General features: G+C 38.9%; 2 protein-coding genes across 4 annotated transcripts; both read right to left on the reverse strand.

Moving 5' to 3' along the window:
• Positions 1-487: 487 nt before the first annotated feature.
• Positions 488-14906, reverse strand: LOC307263327 (guanine nucleotide-binding protein G(o) subunit alpha-like; the record flags this gene model as incomplete). Its single annotated transcript, XM_080044459.1, has 10 exons — positions 488-669; positions 3783-3870; positions 5626-5697; positions 5811-5937; positions 8335-8463; positions 12293-12453; positions 13963-14055; positions 14165-14256; positions 14339-14474; positions 14868-14906. 10 exons carry the CDS (start codon positions 14904-14906, stop codon positions 488-490), a joined length of 1119 nt encoding a protein of 372 aa, XP_079900585.1.
• Positions 14907-17691: 2785 nt separating this feature from the next.
• Positions 17692-21487, reverse strand: LOC307262422 (ethanolamine-phosphate cytidylyltransferase-like). 3 transcript variants are annotated; one of them, XM_080043301.1, is made up of 12 exons: positions 21399-21487; positions 20675-20836; positions 20438-20504; positions 20074-20158; positions 19901-19942; positions 19185-19317; positions 18968-19050; positions 18796-18873; positions 18308-18373; positions 18148-18213; positions 17962-18050; positions 17692-17826 (listed from the first exon to the last, which is right to left on the reverse strand). In XM_080043301.1, exons 1-12 carry the CDS (start codon positions 21478-21480, stop codon positions 17709-17711), a joined length of 1071 nt encoding a protein of 356 aa, XP_079899427.1. In that variant the 5' UTR covers positions 21481-21487; the 3' UTR covers positions 17692-17708. The 3 variants fall into 3 exon arrangements, with proteins under 3 accessions (XP_079899427.1, XP_079899425.1, XP_079899426.1); XM_080043299.1 differs by having other exon boundaries at positions 19185-19332; XM_080043300.1 differs by having other exon boundaries at positions 19895-19942.
• Positions 21488-23039: the final 1552 nt, after the last annotated feature.

Consider the following 23039-nt stretch of genomic DNA (forward strand, 5'->3'; position numbering starts at 1 on the left):
TGTTGAAATTACTGAATGCAAAACCCATTAAAGCGTAAAGATCTCTCTGCTATCTTCACGCGATAACTAAACCACACATGCTTCATTTCTGGCAAACATGAATGCGTTATAAACACATGGCTTGCACAATCATTTTGTAATTTGGTAATAGATGATGTATAAGCACTGAATGTGTTAATACAATCTTTAAACAAAAAAACTGACTTAATCAATTGTTAACATGAATCTTAACAGCCCACTGATGCAAGACTAATTAGTTTAAAATGCTGATATATGATAACCATATTAGGCATTAAAAGCACTAAGGACGCTTATCAATACATTTTTAAAAATATTTTATTTAAAACATTTAAATTGGAGTACAGCTTGTAGAATACGACCACAACCTAGTCATTTTAAAATGGTTAAAAAATCTTTCTGCAGAATTGATAAAAATTTAAATAGCACTGCTGAATGACTAAAAACATAATCGGCCTTCAGGAGACTTTTACAGCAGCTGGACAGCTGCCAGGCTTCCCTTGATAATCTGCTCTATGACCATGGAGAACACTCCCTGGATGTTACAGGTGTCTGTGGCAGTGGTGAAGTGGTGGTACACAGGACTACTGGTGCATGATGAGAACATGGCAGTGATGTGTTGGGCTGCACACTCAACGTCAACATCTACTCCTGGATGGGGACAAGGAAGTAATCAAATTAAATAAGTTTCATTTATTAAATATTGATAAAACAAGAACATTATTATTATTATCCAACTACACAAAAAACATGACAGTTGCTTCTCATTTGCTGTGAATGGGAAATATTTATGATCGTGGTCAGGCCAGAATGAATGATATACACATATACACTCACCGGACACTTTATTAGGTACACCTGTTCAATGGCTTATAAAAACAAAAAGCTAAACAGCCAATCACACGGCAGCAATTTAATGCACTTATGCATTAAAATTTTTTTTCGATCACTAACCCATAGTGGGCACAACTGTAGCTCAATTAGCAAAACTAACTACAGTCTGCACTACCAACAGTCACTGGAGCTGAACAGTTCACATCACCTGCAAAATAGGCTCAGTGCAGCAAACGCTATGAACCAGCCTCATTGAGATAACACACACTGTCACTCAGAACACACAGAGTATAAACACTAGCATCAAACCCCAATACACAAATGACAAACTTTTAATCTTTACAGTTTAAATAATTTGAGTTACTTCACACAAATGATGTAATATTTTCTTTGAGGAAAGAGTGAAATTATTTCACATGAAATTATTTTAGAACATACCAGTTTTTTTAGATAAACAAATAAATGAAAATGAGAAGTTTGCTTCAATAGATACATCTTTTTATTTAATACTTTATTGATAAGATTTCCAAATGTTATATTTAGCTGTGTAAATATTCTATAACTGTAATACAGAAAACAATTCCTGTAATGTTGTCATTTACTGTAAGGATGCAACTCTTAAGTTTGTTGGAAAATTTGTATTACAGATGCAACTGTATATTTTTGCAGATTGGGTTGCACTCTCAACCCTGCCTCTCATTCAGTGCGTTTACATGCAGACTCATAATCGGGTAACTAAACGAATAAGACTTCAACAGGACTTTTAAACTGCATGTACACACCTTTATCCGATCTACTTCGGACACAAATCGGCACAATAACGGACAAGAGAAGTCGGATAAGAACACCTAGATAACTCGTTCATTGTCGGCTTTCTCTCTGCATGTATACAGGGATCGGACATCGCATATCGGACTTCTCGTTCTGTGCTTGTGTGCCTGCGCGTCATAGACATTATAATGTCTATGCTGCGCGTGATAGGGTTATTGACATATACATTTATAATGTCTATGGTTATTGACGGAAGGGAACCGGACGTGGCTCTAAAACCACTTGTTGAAAGCATGGTTGAAAGGGCTACAGCGCCACCTAGCATAGTGGAGACAGCCATGCATCGGACATTTATCCGATTTCTGAAAGGCCATGTATACTCAGACAAGTGACACGGTCCGTTCGAGTGTCTTGTTCGATATATGTGATAATCCAATCTAGTTGTGCCATGGAAACGCACTGAATGAGAGACCATGATTCACAACAGGGTCTATCAGTGTTGCCCTTACTGTATTTCATCAGAAATTACAGCTCAATGTCTTCTAGGTCTTCCTCCACACTCTCACTCTTCTCCCTCCACCAACCTGTCTTCATTGGTCCATTCCCCCCAAAACACTTAGTGTTTCAGTTGAAAATGCAATCTGCAGTGTTTGAAATGCACTAGGCTGATATCCATTCTGTTTTGAATGTGTGGTTTACAGTTGTGACAGCAGTGTTAGCATTTGAACAAACGGCTGGAAACCCACAGTGTTGTGCAGGCTGTGGTTAAGCCATGAGATAAGTGTGTAAAGTTTTGAAAATTGTGTTTAATCAATGAAAAACAAGATAGAGTTTGGTCTGAATTAACTGCTGCTGTGCATAGTGTTGTTAAGAGTTTTGCAGATGTTACTCTAGTTGTGCCCACTGTGGTTTAGCGATCGGAAAAAACTGTAACACGTGGTCAAGACAATGTACTGAAGTCAAACCGAGCATCAGAATAGGGAAGAAAGGGGGTTTAGGTGACTTTGAACATGGCATGGTTGATGGTGCATGGCAGGATGGATCCATACTTTCATGTTGTTAACTCCAAATTCTGAACCTGCCAACTGAATGTCGCAACTGAAATCGAGACTCATCAGACAAGGCTTGATTTTTCAATCTTCTATTGTCCAATTTTGGTGATCCTGTGAGAATTGTTGCCTCATTTTCCTGTTCTTAGCTGACAGGAGTGGCACCCGGTGGGGTCTTCTGTTGCTGTAGCCCATCTGCTTCAAGGTTGGTCGCGTTTTGCGTTCAGAGATGGTATTCTGCATACCCTGGTTGTAACGAGTGGTTATTTGAGTTACTGTTGCCTTTCTATCATCTTGAACCAGTATGCCCATCCTCCACTGACCTCTGACTTCAACAAGGCATTTTACATCCACACAAATGCCGCTCACTGGATATTTTTTCTTTTTCGGACCATTCTCTGTAAACCTTAGAGATGGTTTAGAGTGAAAATCCCAGTAGATCAGCAGTTTCTGAAATACTCATACCAGCCCTCCTGGCACCCTCAATATTGCCATGTTCAAAGTCACTTAAAACCCCTTTCTTCCCCATTCTGTTGCTCAGTTTCAATTTCAATACGTTGTCCCATCCAGGTCTACATGCCTAAATGCATTGAGTTGCTGACATGTGATTGGCTGATTAGTTATATGTGTTAACAAGAAAGTGAACCGCTGTACCTAACAAAGTGGCTGGTGAGTGTATATAGAGGACTCTGATTGTGAATACCGACAGTGTGGTCAAAAGGAATACTGATTACCCAACAGACAGGAAGGATGCAGCAACCAGTCCAGCAAAACAATAACATACAGTTCATGCAAAATATTCCTTGAAGAATTTCAGAAAAAATATCTTCAAGTTTCAAGGAGTCAATTCTTGAGTAGTAAGAGGTGAGCAGAAACTGCAGTATACCACGTCAGCAGTATATACTTTGGAAGGTTCTCAAATTTGGCATTTGGGTAAAATTACCAGGAACAATAAATTGATAAATATCAGTTTTTTTTTAAAGATGAACGAAATGTTTGAAATCATTATTTAATTTACCATTTGAAAGGGAAAAAATGTACAGTGCTAATCATGCAAACATAACACACATATTTAAATGGGAAGATGTGTGTATTTCACATATCGAGTACCTTTATAACTAGAGAGGTAAAATCTCAAGTGTCTTCCAGAGTGTAGGATCTTCTCCTGGAAAAGGTCAGTTTTGTTCATAAGCAGAATCTGTAGGAGAGAGACCAGAAACAATGTCTACCAACAGTCACAGTATTCAGATAAGCCTCCAGTTGATGCCTTTCTGTGCAGTTTCTCACAACACAATTCATGCGGGTACATAGCGTTTATCTACCTAAGGCCCAATATTGTATTCAAGCTAAAACATTGTGGTTTGTTTTCAATCATTTCCCTTGCAAAAATCAGAAGCAGTAGCATGATAAACATATCAAAGTTCAAAATCCAATGTTTATATTGCTGCATAACACTGTGCATCTCAATATCCTCTGTAATGAAGTTTGTGTCTCTCCAAGGGCACAGCAATTACACTTCTGTCGTGAGCAATTTGATAAAACTCTACAACTCTAGAGCCCAAGCAAATGCCACTGCATGTGTCAGACTAGTCCTTTGTTCCACACACACCCACACACACACAACACTAAAGTACTTAAAAATTGAGTCAGCATTAGTGTCTTGAAAGCACCATTACAAAATAACCAATTGGCTTCATGATGCGATTATTGCTTCCTTGTGTGAACATTTTCCAGTGACCTTACCATGAATTCACTACTTCAGATTCTGATTAAACAAGATTAAGGAGAAAACTACGTTTAAGGACATGGCTGTAAGATACATCTCCCCCCTAGATGCCTTGAGTTAATCAAGTGCCGATCAAAATGCTACTGACTAGGGTTGCAAAATTCCGGGAATTTTCAAAGTTGGAAACTTTCCATGGGAATTAACGTGAATTTACTACATTTAAAGTGACCCAAATGCACTAAATTCTTCTAACTATGTTATTTCAGTCCAGGTAAACGTTCTAGACTGTAAAAAGCAGTTTTCTCAACTAAGTTTTAATATATTTATGAACATTTAATTGTTTATCGAGACACCCAACTTGATATCATATATTGCAAGTACACTTGGCAAATTGCACATAGCACACATCCTACTGCAGGGGTACTGAGGCCACGCCCCCTACATGCTCTGTGCATTCCACCATCACATGGGGGGCATTTGACTTTATTTATTGAATGGGTGGGGTCAGACAGATGCCTAATATTTTACTCAACATTCATCTTTTTGTTCAGTGAAATTATTGATTGTTCATAAAATAAACTTTATAAAGTTCTTCTTACAAATAAATCTGTTCAAATGGAATGTTTTTGTTATTTTTATTGTATTATTTTGCATGGATGTCTGTCTGCCTAGGACCAAACATCGTGTTTAAATGTTTAGATATGAAAAAAAAATTATTTAAATTACCGCCATTTAGTTAATTCCTATAATTTCCAATTTTGAATATTCCCAAAATTCCCGAGCGAAAGTTCCCGTGGAAAGTTTCCGGTAATTTACCGGAACCTTTCCACCGCTTTGCAACCCTACTACTGACCAACCAGTGAGTCATTCATGGCTATATACAACAGTCCCACACACTCATGAAAACAATAAAGCAAACTAATTACACCAAGTGTGAAACAGTGCTTTAAGCCAACAAACTCAAACGGAAACCTCCTGCTGCACACCACAATTAGACCTTGTATGCCAATTACGTATGTTAGACGCAATCATGGCCACTTTGTTTCCTTCCTGGTACGCATGAATGATTGTTAACACTGCCTCTCAGAGCTTTAGTCACTTCCACACATTTAAAGACCTACAGTCCATGCATAAAAGCAAACCTCTGAAGTGTTACCTTATTTGAATTCTATGTGCATTCATTTTGATCTTTAAGAAAGCCATCAAAAAAAGTGCAAGTACACTTACCAGTGAGGTTCTCTGAAAGACGGCGCTTGTGCAGATGGACGTAAAAAGTGTGAGACTTTCCTGCAGCCGATTCTAAAAAAGGAAACGTTATTTTAAAGTAGAGAAAGGCTTGCACACAAAGACAGATGGTTTGCACCACATTCAGCAAACAAATTATATTTCCAGTCCTTTGTATATCACACTACCAATGAAGGGTCCTTCAGTGTCATGTCATAGCTGCTGAGGGCCACCACAAACAACACGGCGTGAATACAGTCAAAACAGCCAAGCCACTTCCTCCTCTCGCTCTGCTGGCCCCCGACATCATACAACCTGGAAAGAAAGAAAATAAATCTATTCACAGTGCATTAGCTCAATGAGTGACCTCCATCTTTTGTGCATTATTTTCCAATCGATAAAGACACGTTTTTCCACTGGAGAGGCCATGTGTACCAAATACCCTCAAACAGCTGTATTGATGATACTAGTGTTAGAGGGAAAGTCTCAATATAATCTACACTTATAGTTAAGGCCATTCGTTATATAATCAAACAAATACAATATACATGAACAGTCTTAAACCTACAGCAATTCAATTAATACCATCATATAGCAACATTCAAAATGATTTCAAATATTGGGTAAAAATCTATTTCACAATATATGATCTGGCAACAAGTGAAGCCGAGGGGTCTTGGTGACACAGATAATGAGTTCCCATTTGGGCCTGACAGTCTCCAGGTGCATGATTGTGGTTGGTCATGTCAGAGGCAATGCAGCGTTCATCTCCTGGGTCAAGAGAGTTTTCGCGTTTTAACAAACTGGGGGGGGGGGTTCAATAAAGCATTAACCGTGGCATTTGACAGCAGAAAATCACTCACGACAATGAGTTTGACATTTTTTAGATCAGCAGAAGCAAGAATAAACGTGTAAACAGACGCAACTTGCAAGACTGGAGGAAATCAAATGGAGCTAATTAGTAGAATCAGACCCAGAGATATGACTCACTCCAAAGTTGTTGGAGCCATGTTCCTGAAACTTCAAGTTGATATTAACATTTAAAATAATTAAGAGATAAGACACAACACTAGTGTATCCAACTACAAACAGACAAACAGAAGACGAGGATATGAATAACTGCAGAGATCATAACAGATTACATGAGAACATACTTTGTACATGGTCTTCATTGTTGAAAAAGTTTGGCTGGTTTATTGTTGTAGCTGAAGGAAATCTTGCTCACAACCTTTACACAGTGTTTTAAAGGAGCTGTAAGCGGAATGGTTCTTTTAGCTAACTTCCTGTCAGTTACTGCAGTTAGCAGTCCCCTCACTCGTCCCTACGTCACCACATTAATGCACTGCGGTCTTCAAGCAGCGAGTTATCTAGCATCATCTGAGATCCATAAGTGTGATAAAACATGATAAAAACCATCAAAACAGACATTGGGAAGGATTTGTACCTGCTCCGCCATTGTAGGCGCATAAACATTCACCCATCTGTCGCTCTGGCGTGCACCGGCAGTGAGACCATGAGTGAGACGGGTGTCGGTTTGTAGCGTTCTCTCTTGTGATTGGATAATATTTCGGGATCCCCTAAAAGTTTATTTTGCAGATTACATGCAGAGCGCACATTATTAATTGATCACTGTATGAATAAAGAGCGATTTAACACTTATATTAACATAAATAAACCGCTTACTTAACCTTTAAGGGTTCATGCTATCTACTGTACAACTTTATAGTTTGGTCAGGGGTGGACAAAATGGAGCCATACACTACTTTTTTCCCCCTCAAATGTCTTTTCTCAGCATCTATAATAATAATAATAATAATAATAAAAAAAAAAAAAATTCCATGAAAACATCCAAAATAGAAAGTGCTGAAAAGTTTAAAGTTGTCCAATTCCAAAACATTGACACATGATGATGCCATTGGAACCTTGATGAAGCTACAGTATCTATGCATTATTGATGAAGGCCTGGTCTGTATGTATTATAGATTTTATATTGACCCACACTCTGAATGTCATAGCACAGGGATTGGGCTCAGTCTTTTGATCATGATTGGCAGTATACTTCGAAAAAAAATGTCATTGCGCTAGGCTTCCTCCACATTTGTTTATTCTTCCTAGCGCAGTGAAGCCATCAATATTTCATGTGTGAGTCATCCCAGGCAGCTGCTTCCCTCAGCTCAGAAACATTCAGCTTTGGTGAGGAACCCTTCAGAAGTTGGTGTTGAGGCAGAGGCAGAGTCCCCAGAGACTCAACAAGCTGCTCTGTATAACAACTCCATGAATACATCTCAATCCAAACTTTTCATAGACAATGGATCAGGTTTTGTTGGTTAAACCCACTATTAGCTAATTGAGTATACTGGTAGTACTGGGACCAACTTTTCAAAATGTATTATTGTGTCTAGGTTGTTGTAGGTAATCGACCAAAGACAATATTTAGTGAAGTGCACTGTAAATGAGGGGTTCCCAGGTGGTTGACGCGCAGTGCTCCTGCTTCAATCACAGCCAGGGAACTGTGTTGCATGTAATGCCCAAGCCAGTTCTCTTTGCAGTGTTACATTCCCCCTTTGGGCACACACTGGAACAGAGGAAATATGGCAAACTCTCCATAAAGCATTGCTCTGTCTACAGTGCAACAATTGATTGATGATTCATGTTGCAACCATCGATAAAATTGCACTGCTATATTTGCATTGCCCTTTTAATAAGTCTTACCGAAAGATGATTTCATCACGTTGAAACTGTGTCTCAACAATTCCACGGGTCCTCACTCTCACTCGGAGAACATCAGCCTCGGAGGGAATGTATTTGGGAGCGATGATTCGATTGATGTTCTCAAAGAAACTGGAGGGATGATAGGACAAGAAGGTCATAACTGTTGAGTCTAACGTTTCAAAATGTATTGTGAGCAGATTCATATCCAGTTACTGGTTTTGTAAGTTTTAGTGAAGAAAATCAGGCAAAAAGACCTGATTTTTCAGATTTTTAAACTGAAGTCATGATTTTGCATTTTTCGCTTTATTAAAACAGATTCGAAGATAGAGTTGAAATGGACCAAAAGCGGGGAGGGAAAAATATGAGATTTCATCTCATTTGCAACCGAGTATAAACTCCAGATAGTAAACAACTACTGTAATTTTCGGACTATAAGCCGCGCCTTTTTCGACCCCGTTATTACACAGCACAGTATATGTTCTGTAGCTAGTAGCTACTATTGCACTAAATGGAAACACTTGAATACGTTATGCAAATATGCAACTTGTTTGTTGAAATGTTAATAAATGGGAGCTTCCTCAAGCAGCCATCTCTTTCCCGACAATCCCCTCTGTGCACAAACTCTTACATATGGTAATTAAACATTAAAACACCTGCGGCTTATAGTCCAAGTGAGGCTTATAGTGCGGAAAATACAGTAGTAAAGTTATTTAACTATATTCGTAATTTGATGAAGTGGAGACAGTGAAGTCTTTGGAGTACTACTGCATATTGTGGTTCCAGAGGGAGCCGCTCAAAGTCTGATACACACTGCATGAGTTTATATCACTTGAGTCACTGTTGAAAATGAAAAAGAAAGTATGCATGTGGAGTTAGAAAGTAGTGAGTTTCACTGACGTCCGGTGCCCACCACTACTCTTTTTCTGACGTGAGCGGCTTGAGTCAACTTTAGCCGTTACAGGCATAACACATTTGAACCTGTAGAGTCGAATAAATCAAGGAATGACTGGGAAATTGTGGAATAAAAAAAATCTAATACTCCAATATAATTTTTGGGAGTGCAATGCTGAATTGGTACAGTAAATATCTTGTACACTCACACAAGCACCAATGTGTGATTTTACCCGAGTTACTGTACAGCAGATGTGACGCTCTAGGAGTACAGAGATGAAGCAGAGCTTAGGGAATACTTCTACTGACAATATTGGCTGCAGGTCTAACTGTTGAATCCACACACCTTTGAATTGCATTCTTAAACAATGTTTGTCACATCAGGTATACATCAGGAGTGATTTGTTCTTTAAATCTTCGAGTACTCGCAGAAACACTTTAGTTATTGCCAGAGCTAATATGCCAGAAGTCATTTTACACATTGAGGGTAGAGGTCCTGGGGAAGTCAACTGTGTCACGACACAGTCTCAAAGATTTCTGGAGAAAATAAATCAATGTGGAGTCCAGCAGTGAGGGAAGATGGAGAGAGAGCTAGTGGAGTTTAATATTATCCTCCAGCTGTAACCGTATTGAGCTGCGATAATCAAGCTGTCACATCTTCAGCTCTCTCTGTCTGGCCAGATGCAATATGTTTCAACGTGGCTGTTGCCTCAGAGATAAGGATTTTTGCTCAGACCATTTATTTCAAGTAAAGTTAAAAAAATAAGACTTAATAAAAAAAAAAGAAAAAAAAAGAAACCCGTCACAATTCCTGATGTTATTGGTTGTGATTCACCAGTGTAAAGCAGCAGTGGAATCAGAAAGGCATCACAAGATGAGGTACGGCAGTACGTTTTAAATCAAGTAAAAAAAAAAAATTAATATAGCTGCTGCCTGGATTCTCTTGGTGCAATGGCTTCACTGAAGAATCATCCAATTGTTATGTAGATATGTCTTAGTTACAAGTGAAATACTAGACTAGAATTTCTCAAATGCCCACCAACCATGCATTTCCATATGAAAGAATTCTTATTCACACATTCCTAATTACGCAGCATTATAAGAAACACATGATGCAAATGTTCAGTGAAGAAATGTTCTATTAATTTTATATATTTCATTATTTGCTTGTTTCTTAGTTATATTTAGTTTGTCTTTTTTTTAAAGTCTTGACCAAGTGTATTGTCTGTACATTGGAAAATTACCTAAATAAACTAAACTAATACAAAAAGATTTGGTTTCAAAAAGAGGGGGGGTTTGTTTTAATTTTACCTTAATGTGTGGCTGGGTCATTATTTTAAAATCATCACATTTCATAGATGGCATGATAGTGTTAAAAAGCATTTATCAAAATGTATTCCAAACCCATGTTAGGTGTTTATTTTATTTTGTCTTTTGTGTGTGTGTTCACAGTTTCTTAAAAAAAAAGGATCAAAAAATAAAGTATTATTTAAAAGAAAATGTATTCCAAACTTCAGCTAATCATCCACACTTGTGACACTGATGCAAAGCACACTCAAATGTTCCATTCAAAGTACTGGGATTTTTATAAATAATTGAAAGAATACAATTCGCGAAGGACAGCAATAGTCACAAAAAGTTTTGCCATAAATAAAAAAGTATTTTAGTAACCTCTGTCTCATAATAACATGGGCATAATTTGCATGTACTGTGTTTGAATACAGTTACAACTAAAATCATTTAAAGCTACTACGAGTAAGTCGGCACGTTGGCGACACCTTTGAACAAAAGCGGTAGTATTATTACGACGCCAGCTGTCGTGAAGCTGTTTTGTAGCTCATGCAGGGAGCGCAAGATTCAAATAATCAGGAAGCAATATGGTGCGTGTCGTGTGTTGAAAGTGTGAGGGCAGTGGCACCGGACTCTTTTCGGCTCTGTGAGTCTATGGGTGACACAGCATCAACTAATGCCAGTAAGTGCTAAACACACCTGATTGCAATGAGTTGATGCATTGTCACCTCTCACGGAGCTGAACGAGTCCCCGTGTCCTCACACAAAGCGAATGAACGAGAGATGGCAGTTAGTATGGATCACGATGAGGTAATGTGTTTATGTTGTTGTAAATAATGACTATTTCCGATGAATAATGGTCATCTGATGATGCTGGTGAGGCAAAGTAAACTTTGTTTTAGTAGGCTACCGCTCATTCATTTAGGAGTAAACACTGCAGTCTAGTTTCGCTGCGTGAAATTGTGTATACGTTGCTTGGCAACGCCCTCCCGCCCGACTATCACTCTCCCTTTTAGCTTTTCTTCATTGCATTTTCTTTTTTTTCTTTTATGGTTCAGCCCCGTTATCAGTCATTATGACGACAAACAACTGTCTCAAACAAGGCTCCCGCTCCCCTTCCCTCACCAGGAGGGATAGGCTTCTCAATTCACGTTCCTGCGCCACACTGAAATTTGTGACCAATACGGATATGTGACCATAGAGCATGCACGCGTGAACCGAAAATCGGACTGGGTGTACGACCAGATCAAATGCAGCAATAAAAACTATATAAAAACGTCTTTCTTTGCACTGATGGTCTCGTTTGCTGTTAAAGGTAATTTATGATTATGAGAGGAAACATGAGGCTGTTTAAAAGATATTTAAATGTTACTCGTAGCCGCTTTAACTTTAATGACGGATCAAAACCTCAACCGGAATTCCCACTGATTTGCTGCTTGACACATGATGACGTTTGACTCTCTACAGGAGAAAACTGACATTTAAAATCACGTCCGTTTCATCTGCTCCACCCTAATGCCAGACTTCCTGGATATCTGCAAACATTGCTTAATTATTTGGTCCTAATTAAGACTGCCATTCCATAAATGTCACAGGAATTATTTACTGAGGACTAGGGTTTTCTCAGGGCCTGCTTTACTGTTGCTCTGTATTGATAAGATGTCACGACGTGCTTCTTATTGGGCAATTTCCTTTGACATTTTTACACTGTTGGTCATAATTGGGGCGGTGGTGTTGTGCAAACAGATTTCGCTTATTTGTCGGTCATTCTACTCACTAGAGTGCAGAGTCATTCAGCTCAAACTGGTGGCCTCGGGCCGCCGCTGCTCTCAAGCCTTGGTCGGCCCAGAGAGCGCAGAAAGCGTGGGCGATGAAAGGAAGCAGCTCAGTGTCCTCCCCCAAACACTGACTGCAGGACAGGATGGCGCGAGCGTGCATCTACAGCATATGGGATGACATATCACCAGAAAAAAGGTCAATATTATTTATATCTCATTTATCATGTTTATAAAGATACACATTATTTGTCTTTGATGGTGGTTACTTCCAGTATTTTTAAGCTTGGGGTCTCTAGTGACCCTAATCGGGAGTCCATGTATGTAAAAATAGGTCTGTAGGATGAGAGTTAAGTAAGTTAGTAGTAGTAGATTTTTATTTGGACATGGACATGACAATGTCATTGGACGAACCAGATGCATTGTTCACAGTGTGTTAGCATAAATGCTAGTTTACAACACCTGTCCACAGGAGGCTTTTTAAAAACAACAAAATAAACTAAACAAAACAAGATCAAATACTGATAAAACAATGATAATTAAAAAGATTAAAAATGCAGTATACAATAGAGTACAGAGCAGCAATATAATGAGTCAAATATATATAGGCTACGTAGAGTAAAACAAAGGCAGCATGATCAAACAATAAACCAGTTGTAAATTATTTGTGTGAGCACTGTTGATTTGATTTGAGCCGTTGTTTAAGTTCTCTGTTAAAAGTGTTGCTATTAGTCTCTAGTTTTAGACTAGTGGGCAAGAGGTTCCACAGTGTTGCCCCCTTTGCAGAGAAAACAGACTGACCGAAAGATGTCTTGTGCATTGGAACAAGACAATCACCATTGATGGAGGCTCGTGTATTTGCCCGACGAGAGCTCTGACGTCTGATGGCCAATTCAGACAACAGTGGTGACACATGGTTATTTACACACTTGAAAAACAATTTAAGATTACTCAAATTAATAAAGTTATCAAAGGTGAGAAGGTTGTGTTTTTTTAGAATGCCACAGTGATGCCATCTCATGGGTTTCCGGTCCATGACTTTTATTGTCCGTTTGTATATTGAAAAGATAGGTTTTAATGTGGTAGAAGAAGTTTGTGACCATGATGTGATACAGTATGACAAATGAGAAAAAATCATAACGTGCATAAATAATTTGGCCGTTTGACATGACAAGTCCCTTCTTATGAAACGGAAACAGTTTAGATTTAGTTTGACCTTCTTTGCAACATACTTAACCTGCGTTACAAATTTTAAATTCTTATCCAGAATGATGCCCAGATATTTTACTTCATTTACTGATTCAATTAATTCATTTTTGATCCGTACCTCAAAAACATCGGTGACAGGTCTATTACGGATGGAGAAGCACATAGAGTACGTGTGTGATGCTTTTCACCCCCAAAAGTAATGCAAGTATAAGTAATGCAGTGCGATGTGCTACATGGAGGTACAAATGGATCAATGTGTTGTGCCTCGCAACATCAATACTTATAATGATCACCAATCATGTCTAAAGCCGACAAGGGGCCGTGCACAGATAAAGACTGACCTCTAGTGTGATACAGAGGGGGCTGCAAGATAAAACTGATGGAAAAGCAATGTTGATTAAAACGTTATGTGAAATTGCCTCTCCACAATATCATATATGTCTATACCATGTCTCTCCCTCACCTTGTTCTTCTTGTTAGCAAGGTTAATCCTCAGCATCCCCATTCCTTGAAGAACAAACTTCATGGAGGTCAGTAGGTTGTCCAGTATTGCAGGCTGCAGGATTGGAATGGCGGTGAAATAAGTTTCGCCTTTGCAAGTTCAGCGTGTCAAGGCAGGCAGGTGAAAATGAATGCTTCATTTCTTGTCTCAGCTGTCTCAATACCTTAAAACTGAAGAGCTCTTGATTGGAGAAGCCGTGACTGTGGATTATTTTAATCTGTTTGATCAGGGTGCTCTTTCCACTCTCTGCAGCTCCTGACACACACACACACACACACACATTACTTCCAAAATACCAATACCTCAGAGAAACTAAATGACTGTAGTTCGGACTTACCAAGCATGAGGATTTTGACCACATTCATCTCAGTGCTGGCATGTTCAAAAAGGTCTTGCTCTATTTTAGAACTCTGGAGTTTGGCCTTTTTACCCTCCTCCGTGACATCCTGGTGAAGGCACATTCCCATGCACATCTAGAGAGGAATTCAGTTCACATGATACCTGGGTTACTTTGGGACTAGAGGAAAAATACTGCTATGGACAGCAACAAAAAAAGTGGCTAATCATTCAAATGGCTTATAGCAACATGTAATACTATTTTGTATACTATTTAGTTTTGGTGAATATTTTGTCATACAAAACTCTTAAACTTAATATATTCTCAGAATCTGAATAAGTCTAAAAGAAGACATAGGCCATTTGTGTCCCATAAAATGTAATTAGCTCAATCCTGCCACATGTAAGGTGTCATAAAACGCAAAGTAGGCTACACCTCCCAGACATTGGTCACCAGTATATTCTCAATTAGGCCTACAAAAAAATAAAAAAAATAAACAGTTTAACATTTGAATGAATATGTTACCTACCTGCAGTGGGACTGGCAGTGAGTTAAGACAGCAAAACATAGCTTTGCTTTTTTTTGCTTTGTCCCGGCGGTGTCGTTTGAATGGCAGCCAGACTAGCAAACATAACAATGTTAGCGAGGGACGGTACAGCTAATTGCATAATTAGGGGCACGTGCGCACGGTCCAGTCTTCAAAGAAAAGAAGCTGCTTCGCGCCAGTTTAAAAAAAATAGTATTGTTTCCTGCTTCTGAATTTCTGCTTTAAAAACACTTATGATTTAAAAGGTATTGGGTCATGACTCATGACCCTCAGTAAATTCCGCCTATGCAGTTGTAATAAATATAACTATCTTGGCATTGTTTTTTTTTATTTAAAGTATCGAACACCATCAGGGAGAGTACGGGAGTTCTCTCAGTCATATCGAAGTTGACAGCCAGCTGAGTGACTCTGAAACACTGATATTTCCATAAAACACTTTCATTCCATATTTCTAATTGAGCAAATTAATTTGAACTCTCTCAACATATAGTAAGCTGTTGTCTTTCTCTCCAGATGGCATTAATTACATAGCCTAACTAATAATGTTTATAGAAGACAAATAATGTATCTTTATTTGATGGTGGTTTCTGCCAGTGGGCCTATTTCTTTCTTGCCTGGGTTTAGTGAGACCGTCGATAGTTCTAAAATGCGTTGTTAGGATCAGGGTTAAGGTTCATAATTATAAAAATGTAGCTTATCCCAAGCTGGACCTCTTGGACGGACGTAGTTTTAGCTGTTTTTTTTTTTTAAGGTTTAGCTTCTTTACGTTTAGCTAGGCCTACTTTACGTTTTTAGCTAGGCCTACTTAACAATTTTGTTGAAAAGGTTGCTCATTTTTCCATTAGGCTATACAATTCTTTCTAATTATACTCCATGGTTCTCAGTGAGAAATGTTGAACTTTTACTCGAAACATATCCGATAGCTGTAGGTTAGGCCTACTAATTAATTTCAAGTCAATAAAATCACTGTATAAATAGTGCAATGTCGTCGTCATCAGTCTATAGTTTGCCTATTATATGCAGGTGTTTGGCTATATGTAAAACTGATATATTAAATAGAAATATTAAATAATTAGTAGCCTACTCTTACTTTTGATTCTTTAAGAACATTCTGCTGTTGTACTTTTACTTACTGCACTATTAATGTAGGACTTCTACTTTTAGTAAAGTGTCCTATTGTTTGATTGTAGTAGGTTGTTGCTACTTTTACATAAGTAAAAAAAAAGATCTCAATACACAACATATGAAAATTGGTAAATTAACTATTAATGGCTTGTCTAGTCAAGCACTGAAAACTTAGGCCTAAGTTTCTGGGTCACTATAAAGACTCCTATAATGGCATGGTTCGGATGTAAACAGGTCTTCCCAAGGTCCTGATATATGCATTAATTTTTCTGTTGCTGCTTACAGCTTAGAGAACTTTGACATATCTGTGACTCATTTATAGTTTGCAATATTAAGATCATTTCTGTTTCTAAAACTTGAACTTAACCTATATAAATGTTACCCATGCGTTGCCTGCTCATTTAACCTAATTTACTAAATAAATAAATTGGACTTTACAGTCCTCTTATCCACCCACACACGTTTTCTTTCCGGTTTAGGTGAAAAGAAAATGAAAAATATCCTTTCAGGTTAAAATTGTGTTTTTATCAACAATAGTATTCTGTAATCCAATCAGTTTTTTCTACAGTATTTGTCAATTGGGAGTTATCAATAACATAGATATACACTGCGTACATTCCGACTTGACATAAAGACATATTATTATGATTTTTAAACATGTGAAACCATCTATACATTGGTTAATGGAGAGGAGGTGAGTAATATATACAACTACAAAAAATATATTATTTGATGATACATAGACAGAGGTTAAATTGTTCGGGGCTCAATGACAGTTAGCGGTCTAATTGAAGAGCAAGAGCTCTATTTTAACAACACTGAGCATCAGTGATAGTTTCTGGTTATACTAAGAGAACTAAAGGGTTAACAGCTGTCTGTTCGAACTCTGTAGTGTCCTCTATATTAGGATTAAATAGAGAGCAAGGTCTGATGTGATGACGCCCAGTAAAAATCCAGCAGAGTTTAAACACCTTCTCACGTTCCAAACAAAGTTAGATGAAGAGAGGTGGGGAGATGTTCTCCCTCAATTATTTAGGCTTTTTTGCATCCACCAGTCAAAGTGTAATCATTTCATAATACAAACATACAATACAGAATATACAAAGTTGAAGCACTTGTGAGGCTATGCCCAGTGCTGGGCAGAAAGCAGCAAAAGCCCCACAGAAATGACAAATCAAATCACTTCTTTTACAGTGCAGTGCCTGACCAACATCTCAGGTTCCCCCACTTCCCCTTCATAAGTCCAAATCTGATGATATAATACCTCAAAATGATTTTATTTTTTTTATTTTTTGAATGCAAAAAATAAAATTACTTGAATAAAAAATATATATAAGACAGTGCCTTGCCCCAACTATTTATTTAGTCACTAGTTTGACATCTGTAGGTGTGTTTGTTGACTGACATGAACATTTAGTTGCATATGCAGGAAATATGAATACACAGAAGATTCTCTCTCACTCACACACACACACACACACTGTATACCTGATGATCCCACAGCAGACTTTGCTGCCCTGGATGTATTGGGGCTGCTTTATGAGAACAGCTGTTATTAGCCAGGATCGTGTGTGGAGGGTGTCATATAATAACACGTATAAAAGGGTTGATCTTTTTACTGTACATGAGTTTAGATGAATTGAGCTTGTCAGTGTTAAGTCAACACTAAGTTGATGGTGCTTGTTTTAAGGCCTCTCTCTACAGCACTGCTTGGGGTCTTTCTTTAGTTTTCTTTTCTTCCTCTTGTCTCTTCATAGCCTGGATCACAGCAATCTCTTTGGCCTCTTTCTTCTGGTTCCTTGCTTCAAATAGCAACCTGTATCAAAGAATGAACATTGGACAAGGTGCATGGTAAGCTAATCTAATACTTTACTTCTTATAGCAGTAAGCAAACTGTCCTTTTTTATTTATGTTACAAAGATACTGCTTTAAATTGTCTTTTGTCTTTTACCTGTTTTTGATTATCCTCTGCACAATGGCATCCGTAGTGAGGCTGTTCCCACTGTGAATGGTACGCAGGATTCCTTTTCTCCTGGGCTCCTGGATGTGAAGATAACATTGCCAATTGAACGTGATTCATCATCTGTGTAGATTACAGTATTATGTTTTCAAAATATCTCTTTATAGAGAGTCGTACAGCATAGGGGTCGGATCCATCTTTGTCAGGATATATTCCTGTCTTTCCATGGCATACAAGATCCACCTGTCGATAGAAAGATGGTCTTATTGTAATTATTGTAATTGTAGAAAAGGGGTGTTATCTGGTGACAGGAGATAACTGCATTGGCTGCACTTACCTTGAAATGGTCCAGCAAATCTTTTGTGACTGCAAAGGGTGCACCAATCACCACTTCTGACACATACTGCAAAAAACAAAAACAAAAAAGCACACAAAAAGTCAGAAATCAATCACACAAAATGAACTGGAGATACATCAAATATACACCCTGTGTTCCAAATCACATACTTGTTCTTTGTACTCCACTACATACTAAAGTACAGAAGAGTTTAAGGGCCACAGGAGAGAAAAAAAATCAGATAAGGAAGATTTTTGTTTTCATTTATTATGTCAAGAAATGTCAAGAATAAAGACGAATACTCCAAAATGCTATTGGAATTAGTGGGGCATTTATGTATTTTCAGCAAACTACAATTGGCATGCATGTATTGGGAAATCCTAAATCTTTTTCTGGCATACTAAATAGTATGGCATGCAGTATGAGAATTGGAACGCAGGGATAGTTCATGCAACACACTGCAACACTGAGGGGTTTGAAGAACCTACTCGACAAGCCAGTACACTGAGCGTCCTCTCATGGACATTCATGATGGGGTAGTTCTTCCCTTTGTAGCGATTCACCTCCTGGAAGATGTGAGCAAAAGAAGAAATGTTTAGTAAAAATGCCAACACTCCACTCGGAGAGGCCTTAAACGCTTCACATAGATATGACACTCACCTGATCAAAGTGCAACCCAACTATAATGTATGGCTTTTCTGCAAGCTTATGCACTGCTTCCAGGAAGTCCACGTGGCCAATGTCTGTGACAGTGTATTTCAGAAATGATGACTATTTGTTGCAATGCTTCACAGAATTATTAAAAATGAATACCATTCTAACAGTAAATGTGCAGCTTTTAAAAATGATGTTTCTAGGTGAGGTTATAAAAGGATACGGAAGAGATCAAATGCTCCTGCCACATAGATGATGGTTTCTCCAGGTTGAGGGTCCTGGCCTGAAGCAAACTGAATGATCTTCTGTGAAGTCTGCAGGAACTGAGACACCCCCGTCCAGGGACTGTGGCCCTTCTGACCATGTGACCCCCGTCATCAAGAAACAGGCACAGTGAGTACAAGGTGACAGTTGAGCGATGAAATAGAAGCTCTTCAGCATTGATAAGGTATCAGCATCACTGAAGTGTGCTGAGTATGAGACCACAGCGGTGCATCATCACCACCTAGTGGTGTGAGTGGTGATCTCTTTTGGGTCAATGGCTCAACTCAAAGCTGTCCCACTAAAGTTTATTCAACCTCCGCCAAATTCCCAGCATTACTCTGCCAGTGTTAAATATTCAACTGGAGAGGCTTTTTCAGTTGCTTTTGAAAGCCAGCATGTTGACTCTGAGTTACTTTCTGCATCCTAGGAACAACAGTGGCATTCACTGTTTACTGGCAAGGCCTGTAACCTGATTATAAATCGGCACCACAGTGAAGGCCTTTGTTCAATAATGGTTGACATCTGGCCCACACAAGCAACTATGACCACTTGAATGACAAAACAGATAAAGTATGTGATAATAAACATACACCAATTCTGAGTTTGAATCTGGCTGAGGGGGTTTGATATTGACTTGAGGATGCTGAATATGCTGAACATATGTTTGACACCTACCTTCCCAAAGTTGTCTGTGTGCTGCTGATAATCTGAACTATCCTGAGGAGAGAGGAGAACCAGCACATTAGGCTTGCACTGTGTACTACGGATCCGTAGGAAGAGTAAAGTATCCTATGGGTATTTGTGATTGTGCTAATAAAACAAATTTGATTTGATACGATTCTACTCACAATGTTGCTGTGGTGTGCTTTAGTCATCAGTAGCATCCTGCCAACCAGATCTGTGGTTGAAACTCCCTGGGTTCTCTTACATTCCCTGTAAGCACATAAAGCAACATGTTAAATCCCATCCTGACTTGTATTATCAGCTCGTGTAAAGGGTTTTTTACTGGGAGTTTTTTCTCAGCCGAGCTAAGGGTGTAAGGGCAGGGTGTTGTACTGTATGGAATGTAAAGCCCACTGAGGCAAATGTCTATTTGTGATATTGGGCTATACAAATAAAACTGATTTGATTTGATTTGATTTGTGCACATATCCAACCATGAAGACAAACTGACTCCAGCTGTAAAGACTTAAGCATGAAAGAGAAACTCACCTGTACCGCCCTGACTTCTTCACCTCTTCATAGGTGTCTTTCCCATCCACTGTTAGTGTTATATCATCTGAAAACAACAAACAAACATGAGTCATGACACACTGCATGTATCAACTAATAACAGAGCCAAAATCAGGGTTGTAGCATTATTCTACAACCTGATTAGCGTTATTTGTGACAATTCATCCATTAGTGTGTGTACATAACGACAGGCGGTAGTGATGTAGCCTACTGTACCTCCGTGTACACAGAAGTCACAGTTGTACTTGTCGAGGGTCCCAAGGGTAGTGACATAAGGTGCCCCTTCTACGACCTCGTCCACCCATTTAATGGCCCGCACCATCTTGTATCTTTCTTCCTGAGTGAAGACTGGCGGACCCTTGTGCTTTGCAATCTCACCTTGGAAGAAGAAAAAACACATGGGCTGTGTTTGAAAAGCGTTACTGCTCATCCTACTCTTACTCATTTTGATGTCAATTTTTTTTTTTTTTTTCACAAGTTCTATGCAGTGAAATAAGAGGAAAGAAAGCTTGTAATTTGCAATACTTGTAACCCTAAGCTTACACCAACCGCTTCATTCATTTTCTGTTACAGTAAGGTGTTATGCATCAAATTGTAATAGGAAGAGCTATCTACTAGGCTAAGTGTCATCGCCGACTACTGGCTTGGCATGTGTACTACAGCGATTTCAGCCTGTTGTCTCCAAAACCGTGTACACAAGTAAAGTTTTCAAAACTATTGCGCCTGAACGCGGAAACTTTTGAGGGAAAATGTTTCTGTTTTGACGGTGTTAACAGGGCTTAAAAGAGCTATACCTACAGGTGCTGCATTGGCTTCAAAACAACAGTGAGAAATATCTGAACTGGGATTGGAAAAAGTCACAGCTAATAGGGGATTTCCTTTGAAGATACACTGTAGGTACGTAGGGGCTAGTGTTCTTGCCTTGACAGTCAAAACTTACTGTCTGTGTGTACTCCAACGATGAGGTAATCTCCCATAGCCTTGGCCTGTCGCAGCTGGTTGGAGTGGCCATAATGGACCATGTCATAACTGGGAGGAGAAAAAGATAAGAAGAATGAATATGAAGAAAAAACAGTTGCATTACCATAGTGAGCTAGAGTGGCTGTAGGGAGGGATCGTTCTTTAAGAAATCATAGAAATGATAACTCATAGCACCACTCGTATGAAGCGGCATGGTAGTGATCACACTGTACTTTTGCAAAAAAAGGAAAGTTGATTAACGCTGAAATATTATTAAATTACCTTATTTTAGGAACGGCTAAAACATGCAAAACACAGTGTGCTCCTTTTTTTAATATTCAGTGTTTCTGATGATCCACACATTACATGTTATCTGCAAGATAGCTTATCAAGGTCTAGACATAAAAAATTCACGGCACAGACTGTTTTTCGCTCCACCCAGGCTATGATAGTATCTGTAGATAATAAGATTAGCACAGATCGGAAACTCAGATTGTAACATGGTAATCTAGCATAGTAATAGAGAACAGATGGCCTTTTAGCCTTCCATCACTATACCGCCAACAGCTGACATCAGCCTGATGGACTACTTTGAACATGATGTCATGAATGCCTTATATACACACACACAAACATAAGAACCTGCTTTGACAGAAGATACAACATTGAATTTGGAAACTGTGTAATCGTTGGCACATTATAGTACACGTAAAACATTGAATTATGAGTAGCATTTTAAAAAATCTATAAGAAAACACATGAGCCCTGTTTAAAGTACAGTTAGTACACAGCCACAACAGTGACACAATCACATTTTGTTCTCAGCTCAGGGATATGCTGATGAAAGATAGCATCTGTGTCACCGTACCGACTGAGAACATTCTGGTCTGCACTACAGTGCTTGGCAATACAAAAACAGCTATTCCTAGACGGGGCGGCATCTCTGTGTAAGTCAAATATATCCTCTTCTTTAACAAAACATGCCAAGGCGTGTTCGAAGGAACCTCATTAGAAACCAAGGGATTGTAAGTAAGTCAATTTAGTCAATTGTACACTGAAATTTGTAATTTTGCAAGTTTTCCACTTGAGTTTTCCACAGTTTGGGTCTAAGAGCAGTGGCGTGCACAGGTAGACCTGAAGTGGTGCTGAAGCACCTGCCCTTTTCCCCTGGCCCAATCAAGTGCCCTTTTGAAAAAATAAAACATCTGAAAGTTCTTTTTTTTTTTTTACAGTGTATGTGGCCCATGCCGACATTATCATCTATAAATGCTCAACGATTAAAAACGTTTGACAATAATGCCCCAATAAATATGCCCCCCTTCCTCCTCCTCCGCACACACTTCAACGTGAATGCGCAGAGTGGACACAAACGGAGGCGCGTTGGCATTGCCGCAGCAGTTCACAGCTGCTGCACACACACACCTACTCCCCGGCCTGCCCTGCCCCACCAGCGAGGTAACACATACATTGAATGGAGTCAAGAGTGTATTGTTTGCCCCCTAAGCCTCAGTTGCCAAGCTATAACTTGCATTTATCTGTCTCTGTTTTAAAGTAGCCTCTATCATGCAGCGCCACACAGCTGAGCATAAATTAGCCGACTGTCCTGCTTAACAAGCTAGCC

Source organism: Ammodytes marinus, assembly GCF_949987685.1.
Source record: "Ammodytes marinus genome assembly, chromosome: 16".
In the NCBI taxonomy this organism is placed as follows: Eukaryota; Metazoa; Chordata; class Actinopteri; order Uranoscopiformes; family Ammodytidae; genus Ammodytes; species Ammodytes marinus.